The sequence below is a fragment of the Stegodyphus dumicola genome, chromosome 8 (assembly GCF_044657685.1).
Source record: "Stegodyphus dumicola isolate Sdum_Otavi_A_Nest chromosome 8, ASM4465768v1".
Taxonomy (NCBI): domain Eukaryota; kingdom Metazoa; phylum Arthropoda; class Arachnida; order Araneae; family Eresidae; genus Stegodyphus; species Stegodyphus dumicola.
Genome location: NC_140775.1, coordinates 80,544,016 through 80,561,319, shown reverse-complemented (window position 1 = coordinate 80,561,319; position 17,304 = coordinate 80,544,016). Strand labels below are relative to the sequence as shown.

The 17,304-nt window shown below is 31.8% G+C and overlaps 1 protein-coding gene across 2 annotated transcripts in view; it reads right to left on the bottom strand.

Annotated features, from left to right (window-relative positions):
• Window positions 1-17,304, bottom strand: part of LOC118201569 (uncharacterized) — an 87,536-nt gene that overhangs the window by 48,563 nt on the left and 21,669 nt on the right. For both annotated transcript variants that reach the window (XM_085822038.1, XM_035373687.2), the window contains exons 4-8: window positions 11,852-12,133; window positions 8,958-9,118; window positions 6,832-6,928; window positions 3,227-3,346; window positions 2,168-2,302 (exon numbers count right to left, since the gene is read on the bottom strand). In XM_085822038.1, the coding sequence (XP_085678164.1) occupies window positions 2,168-2,302; window positions 3,227-3,346; window positions 6,832-6,928; window positions 8,958-9,118; window positions 11,852-12,133 (795 nt within the window). The remainder of the gene's footprint in view (window positions 1-2,167; window positions 2,303-3,226; window positions 3,347-6,831; window positions 6,929-8,957; window positions 9,119-11,851; window positions 12,134-17,304) is intronic.

Genomic DNA, 17,304 nt, shown 5'->3' with positions numbered 1-17,304 from the left:
TTAGTTCTAAAAATGCATGAATGATAAAGAGAAAACCACAATACAATTATAGAACATACCCCCCCACACACACACAAAAAAAAAAAAAGACTGACCATTATTTGTTACTGATTTGCTCATTTTAATCGTTAGCAAAATGTCACGAAACTGCTAAGGCCACTGTAAGCAAGAACAGGGTGGTTTGCATTGGCATAAACCAATCGCGGTCATTTATTTGAAGTCGTGCCGCCCGAATAGGGACTACTAGGGCTGATAAGTAATCAAATATTTAAGACAATGAGGTATTTGGGAACTCTTGTTGATTATTTGGATAAGGCATAAGTATTGCTTTTCTTGTAAAACTTTTTAGAAACGGTTCAATATTTTCAGGAAAAAATTTTATTTTTATTCATTGAAAGCTGGATTAAATGTGGGAATAAGGAAAGATTATTCAAATGTCAATTAAAAAAATTAAGACTTATCCTATTTATCACATATGACCCGAGAAAAGAACATGCAGTAACGTTTGCCTTGAATACGAAAGAACTCTATCTGCTATGCAGAAATTTTAGTTAAATTAATTATAGTTATTGGCATTGTATTGATCTCTTCTTAATCCTCAATGCTTCATTAGGACATTAATGTTGAAGAAGAATTTTTTTTTTTAATTTTTGTGGTAGCAGTCAGACATTATTAAAATTTTAATATTACGGCAGATTATCCCATTCAAAGAAAACACAGCTGGTTAGATGTGTTAATAGATTCAAGTATGTTAAGTAAAATATGTATGGTAAATGCTTGGAATATGATAAAATAAAGCGGCGTTAACAGTTTCTAGGTATGCTACTGAGTTGCAGCTTGCTGTTTAATAGGAATGAATAAGGATACCTGAAGAAATCTTGGATAATCTAAATCTATGTTCCGTAAATCAACTATAGTTGCAAAGATTACAAGCATAATATGTATAAAGATATGTTTCGTTGCTTTGCTTTCTAAGATCGTAAATCTTTAACTAGATGGCTGTAAAACTGAAAATTACTCATAAATATTATAATTTACTGTATGCAATAAATTATATTTATGTACAATTTTATATGATTTTAAGCCTTTTCCTCATCCCCCCCCCTGGATTTCATTTCATAGTTTTGTTCTTACCATTTTCTTAAAGAAAGTTCATCTGTCATTATATCCTTCTTTTGTTACGTACATTATTACTTCCACATTTTATTTAGCAGTGTAACATGCTAGAACATAATTTAACTCATGTGTATTAAACGTTTATGCAGTTATAATAGTCACTTCTAATTAGGCACAAAAGTTACTAATTAGCTAAAGTCTGATTTTTTTTAAATTTTAGTTTAATCTTTAATTTAATGCATAAAATCAAACACAGATCAGTGTAGTGTTACAACTTCTGCAAACCAAAGTACAGTTTTTTTTAATTTAGAAGTCAAACAACAAAAATTAGCGTTATATTTTCATATTTTCACAGGAATAATTTCGATGGTTTTACCGAACCATCATCCTCAGCTGCAAAAGCGCAAATAAAAATATTAAGTGAACTTGTCCGGCGTATCTTAAAGTACGCTGTATTAGAAAAATTTAAGAAAGGGCACAATATTTGCAAAATTTAAACTTAATTATTTTTGTTCCATCTATAAAACGAAAATTTATTCAAAATATTAGTGATAATTTTCAGACTAAGAAATGCGGTGGCTTGTAGAGACATTAGGTTATTTTGAGGCCGGAGAGATGAAAAATTAGCAATGCTTTCGCCGGGAAACGAACCACGGACCTCTGGAATACCGGCCCAGAGTGCAGAACCACTACACCACGAAGGCAGGCTAGGAAAGCTGGAGATATATATATACCTTATAAGTTAAATAAACATATTAAACAAGTCACCCCTTTCGTTTCGTATAAACCAAAAGAACTATGCGATATCGCATGCTAATAGATGACTTATTCTGAAAATAAAATTTTAATTTCCCCAAATTTTGAAAAGTTTCAAGAACATTAAAAAAAAAAAAAAAAAAAAAAAAAAAAACCGGTTTTTAAGTTGGCAGTTTTACAGTTTGGTTGAATTTTCGCAATAAAATCTGTCTATTGGTTTATATTTGGAAATATATGGTATGCTTTTTTTTTAAAGAAATCACAAATTGTTAGCAATAATTAACCATATACTTACGAAAAATCATTGATACATAAATGCCGCTAGCTAAGGAATCATTAAGAAATTCTGCTCCTGTGTATGACGGCAGCCGATTATCGATATTTTCTTTGATAAATAACTGATGAGGCTTTAGTCTTGAAAAATCATCACCTGAAAAAGTTTCACTGCCAGTAGTAATTATTCTTTATTTCTCAGAAACTTTATTAAATTGACTCTAATCAATAAAATCATAATACAGGATTATTGGGAGTAACTGACTCGATTACAGATAGCTTTAGAGAAAATTCTCGCTCAACGCGAATTAGCACGTGAACAATATGTCCGACTTAGAAAAGTAATAATATTTCCCGCTTTTCAAAATTACTTAACGAATTAAAACGTGTTTTGATGATACCCAAAACTTTTTATTGCCGATAAAGTACTACACTCATAAAAGTATTAAATAACTCAATTTTAGATGAGTCATCGAATCATAAAATTAGGCAAACTAACAATCTTCTGGCTTTAAAGACTTAAAAAAAATATGCATTTTCTGCGGTGATAACTTATATTATAGAGATGTCACGAAGTTCCAGTTTCGTATTAAAGTCTTACACATCAAAATTTAAGAATAATTTGCAGGCGGCTAGGAACTTCGAAACAGCTGATCTGGATTTAACTTCCTGGCAAAGTAAAGTAGATTAGAATGAAAATATAAAACTTTGGCTGTGAAGGAAAATATTAGACAGAAATCAGCTCGTTCATTTTCGTTAATCACGAAAGGGCTCTTTGTCAAAGAAATAATACTTTCGTGAAGCGTGAAAAACCTTTTTAAGAGAATGGTTCATATTGTCATAATACATAAGAAAACATGAAAACTTTGAAATCAAACTGTTTGCCGCAATCAGAGCCTGAAATGAAAAATTAGGTAAAAGAAAAGAAATTTTTTTGTGGGTGACAGTTGTAACAAAGTGCGAAATTTAAGGCTTTTCTTGTAATATTTAATTAAGCTTTCGTAGCTTCCTGGAACATATTATAAAGAATATTTAAAGGTTAAGCCAAAACAATTGCGAATTTTGGGTTACGCAGCTTTACCTGATTTCAAAATTCCTGACATATCCATGTAATGTCCGTGACTGGTTCGAAAATCTGTTAAAGCGTTCAGGGTTGAAGGCAAAGATTGAGATCTCCTCATATGATATACTATGGAGTCATCTATAAAAATGAAAAATATGATCTAGAAAATACAGTTTTGTCTACTTTATTGAAAATTAATGAAAGAGAACTACTTTATTCTTGGAAAACAAAGTAAAAGCTATCTTAGTTATATTTTTACCATAAACTTGTTAGAAAATGACACATAGTTTTTAAAAATAATTTATAAAGAATAAACTACAGCGAATCCAATCATGGAGGTTCTTGCCATCTTATGTTTCTTTCCTTTGCTCATTCAGTATCCAATCATATATGAAATAAGTTGCTGAGGGTGACAAAAAGCATTTCCTAGCTTTCCGTTACAATTTTCTAAAAATCTTGCTATGTGTCACTATGTAATCATTCCCTAACAAAAATATATCATGTTTGGTGTTAGAAATGTTTTTCATTCATTATATTACTGATACGTTTGTAGGGTACCTTAGCACAATAATTACAAACCTCTAGGAGGGGTTGGGGGCACTCAGATGACTCTGAAACGCATAGAAATGCTTTCCTGATGCAGTAAGATGGCGTTGGTTCGTAATCCCGTAGTAGCTTGTAACCCTGACACTGTGACATTTGCATATGACATTGTAAATAATGCTCTTGATATTTATAAGTCATTTGGAACGTATATGATTTTGAAGCGGCCCATTGTTCAAATTAATATGCAATAAAATATTGTAAATTAAAAGATAAAGATTTTACAAGATCTGAATGCAACCGAGTGAGTATATTTTATACAAAAAAGTTACTTTTCTTACATTTTCTGCTGAGTAGCTAGCATCACATATTAAGCTTGTCAAGTAGCACCTTTTGAGACACCTAATACATAAATCCTTCAGTTCTGAAGATTTTTTATTTATTAAGTATCTCAAAAGGTGCTGTGCATTGAATGTAGTTACAGTAGTATTAATATAAAACATATTCTCACAATGTTAAAATCTCACTGAACTCTCGCTATCCGTCATTTGGACGTTTTCTAAGAGAAGAAATGAAGTGCAGTTAATCCTCACACAAAAGTCATTTGAAAAATTTTAGGACTGGGTTTGTACATTCGTAAAATTATACTTTGAAGAAAAGAACATTCTTTCTTCTCAACCTTCAATATGCAATCTTTGTAAATTTATGCAGCGCTTATCACTTTCATACAGCTATTTGATTCCTTTACAGAACTAATCCTTTGAAATATTGTTGAAGACTCTGATTTCGGTTTTCAGAATCTCTTCATAGATTTGACATTAGACTTCACTTTAGGGAAGACAAAGTGGTCTGCAGGTACTAAATATCGTTAATAAGGAAAAGTGGTTGAATATTGTGACACTTTAAGAAAAACTGCTTGACGAGAAGGGAATGTGTGACGGTGCGTGATTATGAAACTGAAAACAGTTATTTGATCTAGCTTTTTCAGGATAAAATACTAAATTCTCTTCAAAAGGCTGTCATTTTTGTCTTTATGAAATGCAATGCCCATCATCTCTTCCTCAGAAACAAATTACTTGTGAAATTATTCTTTTACAATCAAAAGAGGTCAACAACATGGTCGTTACTCGAAATTTCTGAAACCAAAGTTTCTGTCGCCGAGGTGAATCTTAGGCAAGCAAGTGTTACCATTTTATCTCAGGATCATAAGCAAAGTGCCAAGTTTCATCTCCGGTCACAATTTGTCTGAAAAACTAGAGCATTAATGTGCGTATAATTTATATTAGACCATGACTTGAAGAATTCAATCTTATTTCCATTTTGAGGCCAATACATCAAAGACAAAACAAGGAAAAAAATATCAAGGCCTTCTTGTGCCAATTTTGTGAGCAGTGTCATTATTATTATCAATAATAATCTCATTAGATCTCGTTAAAAGAGACAGGTAATGATTTTTCTGCAACCGTTGTCTTATGTTTTCAATGTTCTCGGCCTTTCGAGACTATGAAGGGTCTAAAACATCATGGCATAAAATTTAGCTGTCGAAAATAAAGTGGATGAAAAGCATCGCATTTTTAAAACATCGTCGTAGATAATATCGTAGTAAAAAAATAAAGCACCTACAAATTATTGCATGATGATAACATCGCAGACATGTTATTTTCAGGCTTTAAAACTTCTAAATGTATATTCGCATTGAAATCGAAAGAAAATAATTTTGCATCCTGATAAGTAACTAAGCAATTTCAATATAGGTAACCTCATGCAGTTACTCACCTTCCCTTTTGTAAGAATTTTTAGACTATATTTTTCATAAAAAAAAAACTGCTAATACAACATTGCATAGGAACTGAATTAAATTATGACCTTTAAAATTAAAAATTCTGTTAGTTACTATGCGTAGCATTAACTTTCCTCTTATTTTCAATTTTTTAATGCTTAAGGTTTTTGCTTTTCTAGCGAACAGTTATTAAATAATCCAAAAATATGAAATATAGAGGTAAAAATATTCCTCATTCCTTCTTGCTTTCGCAAAGCATCATGCAAGTATACATTTACAGTTTTTAAAGCCTGAAATGCAAATGACTGCAATGTTATCGTCATGCGATGACTTTTAGATGCTTTATTTTTTTACCACGATTTTATCTAAGACGATGTTTTAAAATCCGCGATGTTTTAAACAGCATTATATCTGGTGACAAAGTTTCATGCTAGGGTGTTTCAGAACTGCAGTGTTTTCTCTTTGCTTTCTTTTCTCCCACCATGTTTCGCAATCATCTGTACCAAAGCAAAATATTGGAATGTCTTAATGCTTGATCCTCGTATGCTTTAGGCAAAGTTTCAAACATTTCAGGCATTGTTTTCTTCCGATTTACACCAAAACTTCATTGTTATATTTTGCTCAGCTTTCGAATCACTGACATTAGATGTTTAAGCAAACTATTAACTTCATAGAAAATTCTGCACGTAAGCAGACGATATTTTGGAAAAAGTAAGTTGAGATATTATTGTAAATATTACTGATAATTATTTTTGGACAGGTATGCTGTAAATTGCTGAAACTAGCTCTTAGTAGACATAATATATACATTTAATAGCTCCAAGTACCCAAAGGAAAACCTTAGATGACATATAGATGCATATGTTGACATCGATGGAAATCATTTCTATACCTATTGGAAGTAGTGCAACAAATAAATGAGAATTTATTACATATACACTTTTTACATAACCTGCATACACGTTTTTAATTACGAGTGAGGGTAGTGCTTAGTTTTTATGCTTAAATGACGGGCGTTGAGTACCAATAGGAAGCAAGAGCAACATTTGGATGAAGAGTGAATCGCACTGTGAAAACTCTATATTTTGTTCTTGTGAGTATAAAACAAGTATGGTGAGATTTTTGATATTAAAGAAAACCATGAAAGAGTAAACGTTATATTTATAATGACTGAAATCAATAAAGACTATTAAGTTTATCGTCGTCAGTTAATACAACTCAACATATTTTCTTCAGAACATTTCGGACAATTTTGCATAAAAGTTTTTAAACTAAAATGGAGAGAAAATTTCAGTGTTACCTTTGGCTTCATTGAGAAAAGGTTCCATTGACGATGCAGTTTCTTTTAGAAGCATTGCAGCGTTTCTGTATAACATCTGCTTACCTACCGTTTCATCCTGTTAACAATTGTAGAATTAGATGAATGTTCTACAGTTTTACATAAGTAATGTAATTTTACTGGAACTTTAGTATGTGAAGTGTCTGTGACTCGGAAAACAATATTTTAATTAGATTAAGAAAATATATTTTTCTTAATCTAATTAAAATATTGTTTTCCGAGTCCTCAAAAAGAGTGCAAAATGTTTGCATTATGAAATGCTATTTTATTTGCGATGTAAGGAACTTGTAACGAAAATTATTTAAAATTCTGAAAAACTAACTTTTCTCTGTAATAAAAAATTTGAATCTTTCCGTAGGATTAAAAAAGTCATATATATATATATATATATATATATCAATACTCATTACAAACACAGTAAAAGTTTCATTTTTAACAGGATGTTCATTAGAGAACAGAAGCGCGCTGCTAGCCATAAAAATTTCCACATTATGAAGGAAAGTAAACATAGTCGTATGTATTTTAAGGACAATGAAAGGATGAAATAACTGAAATTTCAAGTAATTTCAAGGCACATCATCCAGAAATAAGTATCTTCAGCAATTTTCTCTGGCAACAATGGAACCTGTACGGAGTCGAACAGACTTCAAATAGCCGTTACGGTATTACAGTCCGCGCAAATTCAGCTCTATGCCAGGGTCTATCTGTAAAACTGGTTCGCAAGCCCTGTCATGGCAATCACTCTGTAATCATTTACATGTTCTCAAACGGTGAGAGATCTGAAGAACACGTTTCCCAAAACAAGATTCGAACCCCTTAAATACTGAGGAATCTTAGGATAATGGAAGCAATATGAAGCCTCGCGTTGCCATGTTTAAAAGTGGAACAATGGAGACCCCTATGTTATAGAGCAGCTGTGGATGTTGAAATCTGAATAATGTAGCGGTGGCTGGTCAAAGTGTTACATATGCGAACTTTCACATATGCAAATTGGTGGTACCACATATTTATCGAGGCGCTAGGTCGGCATGATAATAAAGAATGAAAGCTTCTAACATTTATTTCCCTCAATGCTTTCACACACGAATACGACTACCATGAGACTTTAAACAAAAGCAAGATTCGTCAAAATACACAAGGTCATGGATCATTGGTTCATATGCGTCACTAAATGCAACACTGTAAGTTCTGATTCTTATGCTGCAAAGGTGAAGGGAAGTTGGAAGCAATGAACGCTTTGATGAAGGTCACTGGCTCTGTAGTAGTCATTGCACCTTATATGAGAATACTGGTGCTGTGCAAATTATCGAATTTTCTGATCCAGGGTCATGATGTGATTGTAAGTTCGTTAATAGCGATGCGGACAAGATATTTGTTGTCTCGAATAATGGCATGTGGGGTGGGGGGCGCGTTGAGATCCCGCACGTCAAGCGATATGGCTCTCCTAAACCCTTCGATGGCAAATATTCATAATAGTCATTGCGTCTCGATTAATGCAAACAGCAGATTTGTGGTATGATAATCCTTAATCCTGGTAAGCTATGATTCTTATGCGATCGAAATCTGAGATGTATTGGTATGAGTTTCTTTTCTTACGCGAGATATAACCTCCAATACAGAAGACAAGTAAATATAACACGACAACAAATAAATATAATTTCTGAGTGAAAAATAGGCAGTTCAGTCAGTCTGACTTGTTATACTACATCCAGGTTTTATTACTGTTGCCTGTAATGTGCATATGATGTGATGATGAAATGATTGAAATTTCAGGTAATTTCAAGGCACATCATCCAGAAATAAGTATCTTCAGCAATTTTCTCTGGCAACAATGGAACCTGTACGGAGTCGAACAGACTTCGAATAGCCGTTACGGTATTACAGTCCGCGCAAATTCAGCTCTATGCCAGGGTCTATCTGTAAAGGGTCTATCTAATCATATCCGAGTGTGTTCTACCTTTCGCGCAAATTTCAAATTTTTTGTGCGCTTGTTTCATGGTGTAGCAATTTTAATGGCTAATAGTGTCCATATAAAGGAATATAAGTGCATAAGTAATTTTGTGTTTTAAAGATCTTGTAGTACTTACCTTCAGGTTACCAATTTGAGCGTCATGATCATCAGCTTCTAATTTTCTCATAGTCTCATCTGATTTGTTATTGCAATACTGATAATACTCCGCTCTGTGTTCATAACCTTTGCAGAGTTCCACCATATTATGTGTCGGCCATCCATCTCGATCTGTTTCAACTGTAAGTCAAAGCACTTCATGATATTAACGTTGTAATGATCGTATTGCATATTTTGCAAATTTATTTTAAGTCAACAGCAGGAAAAGTTAGAATTTTGAGGTTTTTCATGTGTAAATGATGGAAGTGGAGTTTATATTTTGAGCACAAATTTATGCAGTGGACTCTAGTTCATTCGAACTCAAAGTTTCTCAGAAAAGAGTTTGAATTATCCAATGTGAAGAGAAAATGTAACTTTAAAAGTGTATTACTGAAGACTTAAAAATCTCCAAGAATGTATAACTCCAGAAAATATATATTATACTAATGCTATCTAATATTAAACATATTAAAAAACAGTAAAGACTTACCTTAAGCATAAAAATGAAGCAGAAAATATACAGTAGAGAGTAAATTTTAATTAAAAATATGAATTACATTTTTGTGAAAAACTGTAAAATGATTGGTTTTTTTTTTTTTTTTTTTTTTTTTTTTTTTATTTTATTATGCCTAAAGCTTTCAGCCAGCTTCTCAATTTGAAGTAAACGTTTCAATTCATTTTCAGAGGATGGTTCAATCGGAATTCATGCTTTCGGAAATTTTGTAGAGTCCACTATGGCTTAATCATTAGGACGCTTAATAGTCTCTGCATTCTCTTCTGAATCCGATAAGGTCTCTTCTTTTTCATTTTCTCGGATAGCTTTTATTATATCATCGTCATTCAGTTTTCCAGAGACTTCCAAATCTTCGTCTTTACATAATCACAAAAAGTAACGTTTTCACATTTAAATTTTTGAATTCAGGAAAAAAAGCTGTAGCAATAGCATCATATTCTTCGATATGATTGTTCTATTCGGCTTGCATGAACTGAGCATGACGAAAGCAATTACTAATTGTGCTTTATTTAAAAGTATCTCATGCGGCGTAATTTATAGCTGTCAGCAGAGTTTATAATTCTGGATGATTCCTTAATCCACTGGTTGTAGCTTCGCAGCTGTTTTCGGCGACAAATATTCAGCCCATATGGAACTCATTTCTGGAAGGCTATTCTGGCAGGTTGCGTTATCCACAAGAGAATTTCACTCTTTTTCCTCAAAAACTGCCCATCTATTGCTTTTATACAGTTACTGAAGATGTCTCGTGTCATCCGTGCTTTTGTTTGCATTGGATACATTATCAACTGTCAGTGTTCAAATTCCTTTAAAACACAGTGAATTCTTGGAGTTTGAAATCACTAATAATTTAAGCTTTTCGCTACCACCCATATTAGCGCAATCTAAAGCTATAATTTTCTATTTACTGCTTTTAACTCGTACGCAAGTATCCTCTTTAAAATGCAATGCCTTGCTTGGTAAATGCATGGTTTTTGCGAGCTTATAAAAAAACAGCTTCTTCCACATTAAAAATATCTTTCGGTAGGTAAGTAGAGAAAAGCACTGGCAGTTTCCTACCGAAATTAGAGCATATGTCTTCGTTTGCACCAGAACTTTGGCCACATATAGTGTGATAATAAATATTGTGCCTTGACATAAATCGAAGGAGCCATCCATCACTATATTTAAAATCTTCAATACCCATTTGGCTTTCGAATTTATCAGCTTTCGTCTGCAATAGGGGTCAATTTATCGGAAAACTTTGAGACCTAGCCTGGAACCATACCAGTACAGCTTTTTCTGGATCTTCTTGGGACGCATTTCTCATATATTTCCTTCCTCTAGCAAATTTAGATTTTTCTATTTTTACACTTTCACACCACACACTAAAAAAGGAAAACTAGAGCACATTAACGAAGCAGCTCCCTAAAATCTGTAGTAAAGACTGGTTTTTCTGAAAATTTAAGAAAGTTGATAACAAATAAACAAATGATTCTACCTCTACCCCGACTCATACAAAAAGGGTTCTAAATAAATCCAAGGAAACAGATTAGAGCAGGGAGCTTTGTCCGTTAAGCACTGATAAGTAGGAGAAGAGCCACTAACATTTACTGGAATTGCAATAGTCTAGGAATGTGCCTCTTTACACAGAAAGGAAATACAAATGATTTTGACACCCCAAAAAATAATAAATACAATGTGTATTTTCTCTGTCAAACAATGGAAAATATTTTTTGGATGTCAAACTTTTAGTTCGAATCAACCGAAGTGATAAAAATTTAGTTCGAATTGTTGAGTTATTTTAACATTAATTCCAATACAAGTTTTTTGGGGCCTTTGGATTAGTTCGAATTATCCGAATTCGAATTAACAAGCGTCCACTGTATATATTTAGAAGTATCGAAATTGGGCATACCGTTATTGCTGGGTTCTTATAACATTAGGGTCTTATTGTCAAAAAAAGGTAAATGCAGACATTTTAGAATATTTGTCTAAAATTGTACTTTACAACTCATAAAGTTAATAACATTGTAAAACTTACGTTATCTTGCAAAATCGCATAGCATCAATACACTTTAAATGTTTTTAAAATAATATTTATAAATATTACCTTATACAGTAATATAAACAATAAATAATAAATCATTTTATAAATTTTTACGATTGTTTATTCAAGAAATATTATTGAATACTGTAATTAAAGTACTTTGCTATCCAAAACAGCGTCTTTTGCACACGTGGTCTCAGTGGAAGCCAGAACCATTATTTATTTAAGTGCTCTTCAATAGATATTTGAAAAAAATAAGCAAATATCCATAAAAAGCATGTCAACATTAAAATTCTTGTGGTACAACAGAACTAATGTTACAACATAAATTTACCTTCAGGTTTCCATTGCGTAGGAGTAGCTGCCACATCTAAAACTCTATAATCTTCATTATCGCATTCACTCAGCATGCAAGATACTTCTGATAGATATTTCAGCTGCTCATCGAGGTAATCCTCAGGCGATACGGGATTTTTGTCAAACTGAGAGAAAGATAAAGCTGAATCTAGGGGCGATCCTGAAGTTTCAGGTAAAATGCGTAAAATTTGCTCGGTCATAACTCTGTCTCTTTGTTTAACTACTACTTTTATTGTGTCTTCACTTCGGAAGATGATAGCTAAAAACAATGAAATACAAAATACTTAAGTAAAATCCCTGCATGCATTATTACTGATAACAAATAAATCCAAAATACTTCAGTACTTAAGTAAAGCTTAAGTAAAATTTTCAATAAAAAACAAGGAATTCTCATTAACATAAAGGAATATTTTGAGTAATATTTTACTGTATAAAATGTCCATAAAAGAAACACACGGTTTTGTATTTATTTACAAAAAATCAGTTGCCACATAATAATTATTTTATTGTTTTTATTTTTTAAAGCAGATAATCAGAGTTTTTTCTGTATAACCAAAGTTTGCTTTCATCAACACCTCGCTAGTTACGAATATCTGAAAAGTCGGGCGTTTTGGAGAGGAGGTAGGTGCGTTCTTTAAACTCAACGAAAGATTTTTTTTAAAAGTGACTATTCTTCGACTAAATATTCCATGATTTTATCAGACAAATATCTTCGGGGTCACATCCAAAATGCTGTTTTTCTGAATCATCTTTAAATGTTGTTCTCCCTTTCTAAATATGGCAGCTATGTTTGGTCTTCAGTTTTTGGACTCATAAAATTCTTTTTGTTCCATTGATTTGATTGTATTTCACAAATTTATCTTTTGGTTTTCGTTTCAAAGGAGTAGCTGTCACATAATCAGAGCTCTGTAAAATTATTAAATTACTTCTTACCGGAGGTTTAGCCATTACTAAAGCATTTTTCATGACGAAGTATCAAATTTTGCTCGGAAAATGAAATGACCTGTTAATCTAGTCAATTTTATAGTGAAATCGCTGGCCAAAGAAAATGCAGAAATAGGCAAATATTTGCGCTACATTAGGAAGGGTAAGTTAAAAATTTTCCCTTGAACAAATTTATTAGGAAGAGATCCACCAATAAGTTTGCGTGTGGCAAAAAACTAATCAAGAAAAACGACGACTGAGCATATTGTAGTTTTTATTTCGGATCCCGTTAAGCAATTCCTTAACGTTTAAAAATAGATAGAAAAATTTATTTTTACGCCATGTTCCGAAAATTCTAAAAGCAAAATTTCTTCCCCCAAAAAATTTTAACACATAAATTTTATATATTTATCCAATACTTTATCTTGTGAACCCCGAAAATGTTTATATCGACTATAGATTGGGGGTCGCTTATATTTTCTAGCCATGAAATGTGTTTCCACTTTATAAACTGCTAGTTTGATTCTAGAGTTCATAGAAGACTGCCTTTATCGAGCATCAGTGTCAATTTGGCTGAAAACTTCTTCACCATCTTTGCCATTAACGTCAGAAATATCAAAACACTGTAAGGAAGTTACGTTTCCTGTGAAAACATGTGTTTCATTTTACTGTGTGTTTCATTTCATTACACTGATGTGTGACTGCGTGTTTCATTTCATACACTGTGTGTTTCATTGAAATCATCTTCGGAACTTAATGATATGTATATTCTCAGGTAGTTCAAATGTTCTGTAATAATTTCAAAGATTTCAAAGATAATCCTTGAAATTTACGGGAAATTTAAGCAAAACAAAGAGAATGTGAACTATTTATTCTCACGAAATTTTGAGTTATTAGTGCACCAAGTTATTACTGACCAAACATCGTTGATCACTCCTGGACTCGTTGATTACTTACCAAACATCGTTGATCATTCCTGGACTCGTTGATTACTGACCAAACATCATTGATCACTCATCTTGACTTGCATCTTTGATCACCGCAACCCACAAGGCACATTTCGAAGTCCATTTACTGAACAGTTACATCCCTCACGCTTTGAAGTTATGGAGATTAATTACAACCCGCTTCATGTTTGTCGTTTAAGAAATGAATAAGAAACACCTTTCAAATTTTGTGGACTTATTTGTTATTTTAATTAATTTAAGCAAATAGGATAATTTTTAAAAGCCTTTTGCTATTCATAAAAGTTTCAGTAGATTGTCAAACGATGAAGGAAAGCAACAAATGAGTCAAAGAATAGCTCCAGCTCTTTAGCACAAAAATCCTCAAGCGGTATTTACCTTTTGCACACGATTCGTATAGTAATATGTGTAGTTTCGACATCTACATGAACTAATAAAATGAAAAAAAAAAAAAAAAAAAAAAAAAAAAAAAAACACTTTTATGTAATAAACATACACTTACATTAACACAAATAATTTATTCTACACGATTGCATATAATTTACTTTATCCAAGATATGCAAACATAACTGATCGTTGCATTTTTAGATTTCTAAAATCTCGTCATTTCCAATTAGCAGACGATTAGAAGAATGTTTTATAATTCACACGTATGCAACAGATCCTTGTAAAACCTCAAAAATGACATTAAAGAAAAAAATCTGATGTGTACACCACATGACTTCCTTGTACGGAATATTAAATTATACGTATTTTTAATTGCATTTCATTTAAACTTATTGGATTGAATTAAATCTATTTCGCCGACAGCGCATAAACTACAATAGAATAAATGCATTCTTTAAAATTCACTCTAGTATTTGTTTACCATAGCGACACTATGGCGCTAGATTCACTTAACAGTATTATTACGAATTTGGTATTTAAACATGGACCTTATAAGAAATAGACTAACCCAGTGGGCGGGGCGCGCGTCACCGACATGTCGGCAAGAAAGAGTAGGGACGATCTGGTCTACTTTAACACTGAAACCTATGGCGTTTTTATCACATAACTCTTTTTAATTATTAAATGTGATACGTTTTATAGTGATGATATTATGAAAGCCACAGTTGTTTCCAAATAGGATTTAACATACATCATTAAAGCACTTTTTACCGCATTTCGCGCATTTTGTTTTCACTTGTAATTCTAATACAAACATCTTTACTTTGGTAAAACGGTAAAAACTCTAAGCACAAAATTTATGAACTTAATTTTGCGTAAAAGTAAAGTTAAATAAGATTGATAGTACGCGATGCTTTGAAATAAATAAGGTAAAATTAAACAAGATCTGATAATTCTTTTTTAATTTAATGAACATTTTCAGGCAGTGATTTTCCAAACTATAATAACATTACAAAACGATCATATTTATTTGATTATATAATCATTAAATAATTAACATTAAAGTGAATTAGTTATTTTAATAATTCATAAAATTCGGAGCATAAAATTTTCTGAGCGTAATGAAGGAAAAAAAAGATAAAATAAAATCTAGAAGCACTCTTTTTTAAAGTTTTGTGTATTACCTATATTTATTGAATATCATGTTCTTCGCCCATAAACCACATACATTTGAAAACAGCATATCTTTAGAATTTCCGCACTGGAGATAAAAATGTTAATTTCCGTACAGCGTCTGCTCTTTGTACAGCGTTGAGTTTGTTAATCAAAAATTCGTTAAAGTTTTACAAAATATGAAATAGATTAAAACAAATTCGAAATTCGGCCGTCCAGATGCCTATGTTCGGGTGGAGGATTACATTATTCAAAATTTGATGGCTCTAGATACTGTCGTTTTTGTCACAGTGCGAGAAACATACATGCATTCATGCAGATTCTTCATTATTTAATTTCTTTACATATAATACAGGGCGACAATATTTGGTAACAACAATTTGCAAGGAGACACGGACATTTATAGTAAAACAGCGCAAAATGCCGCTTTGAAACTAAGCGGCTACCGCCCCTTTATAGGCTATCGCCCCTTTGGGCTAATAAATTAAATTAACAGTAAATGAAAAAAAAATCTCATGCAGAACTAAAAATAAATTTAAAAAGAATAACCACTATAAAATACAAGCAAAATCAATTGTTACGGTTAAATATAACTTTAATATTAGAATTAAATGTATAAAAATTTTTAAGGAGTGAAAAGTGTTTATCACTATGATGTATTATGAAATATAATTGAAATAAAATTCCTTTATAGAAATTGTGCTATAATACTCATCTACAATTTTAAAAAAGCAGCGCAATTTAGAAATTTAAACAAAACTTTCTAAAATTCGTTTTTAAAAATTTAATATTTTTTACTTATTTACACTAATAAAAAGCACAAAAATTGCAAGAGAAAATTGCTTGTTTGAAATTTTCTATTAGTTCAGATTTAAAATATTATTTTCTAAAAGAAGTAGTTACAAATTTCCTTACGGCATAGGAAAAGCTAAAAAAATATCCTGCTCTGAAAGCATGCAATAGCTTCATAATTATTTGGAACGTTAATTATGCTTGATAAATATGCTAAATTTTTAAAAATCAATCTCAATTTCAAAAATAAAAACATGTAAAATTATAATTTGTGAAATGAGGCGCTACAACCAGCATTTTCTTGACAATTATACACGCTGCAAAAGGCAACCAATGTTAAATTTCTGCACGTCGTCCCTAGTCCTCCGGATGTGATCAAGGTGACAGCCGGCAACGCCGCAGACGAGGGAGAAAAACCGTTTGGGTTAGTCTATTTCTTATAAGGTCCATGTATTTAAAAAGCTAATTTTAGTTCAATTATAAATTAAATGGTTTTATTTCTCGCGCAGTGCAGCGCGTGACGAATATTAAAAGAAAGCTAAGCCGGAAAATTGAAAATACAAGAGCGCGTGCATTAAATAAATAAATATCTCTTTTTGATTTCGAAAAAGTACTGGAAAATTCTAGCGCGTGATTTTAAAATCTTATAAAAGGAGGAAAACATCTCAGTTAGTAGTAGTTGCTTAGTTTGTTGTTGTTTAGAAAACTGCTCTTGTTGATTGTAGCGAATTCGCGGATTAGCGTTCTTTAGCTGTTTTGAATTACGTTCTATTGGACATTTGAGTAGTTAAAAGATAACTACTGTGAGATATTGTAATACTGCATGATAATTTGAGAAAATTTAAGCATTTTTGTTGTGATAATAATAAATTTTTGTTCATTTTTCATCGGACTTGTGCATTCATTTTATAACGAACCCGTACGCACGCAACAGTATTATATTTCGTTCATATTATAACTCATAATGCACAAAATTTATATCATTTAAAGAATAGAATTATCTAATCGTTGCCACATATTCTAATCAAATACAATAATAAAGCTAGAACGATGTATGAAAGAAATTAAGCAAACAAAACAAAAAAGAAACAGTTTTTCATAGACGATTGAGTATTTCTCATTCAATTAATTCAGTTCTCACTTCGCGACAAGGCAAAAATACATAAAAATTCAAAATATCTGTATTAAA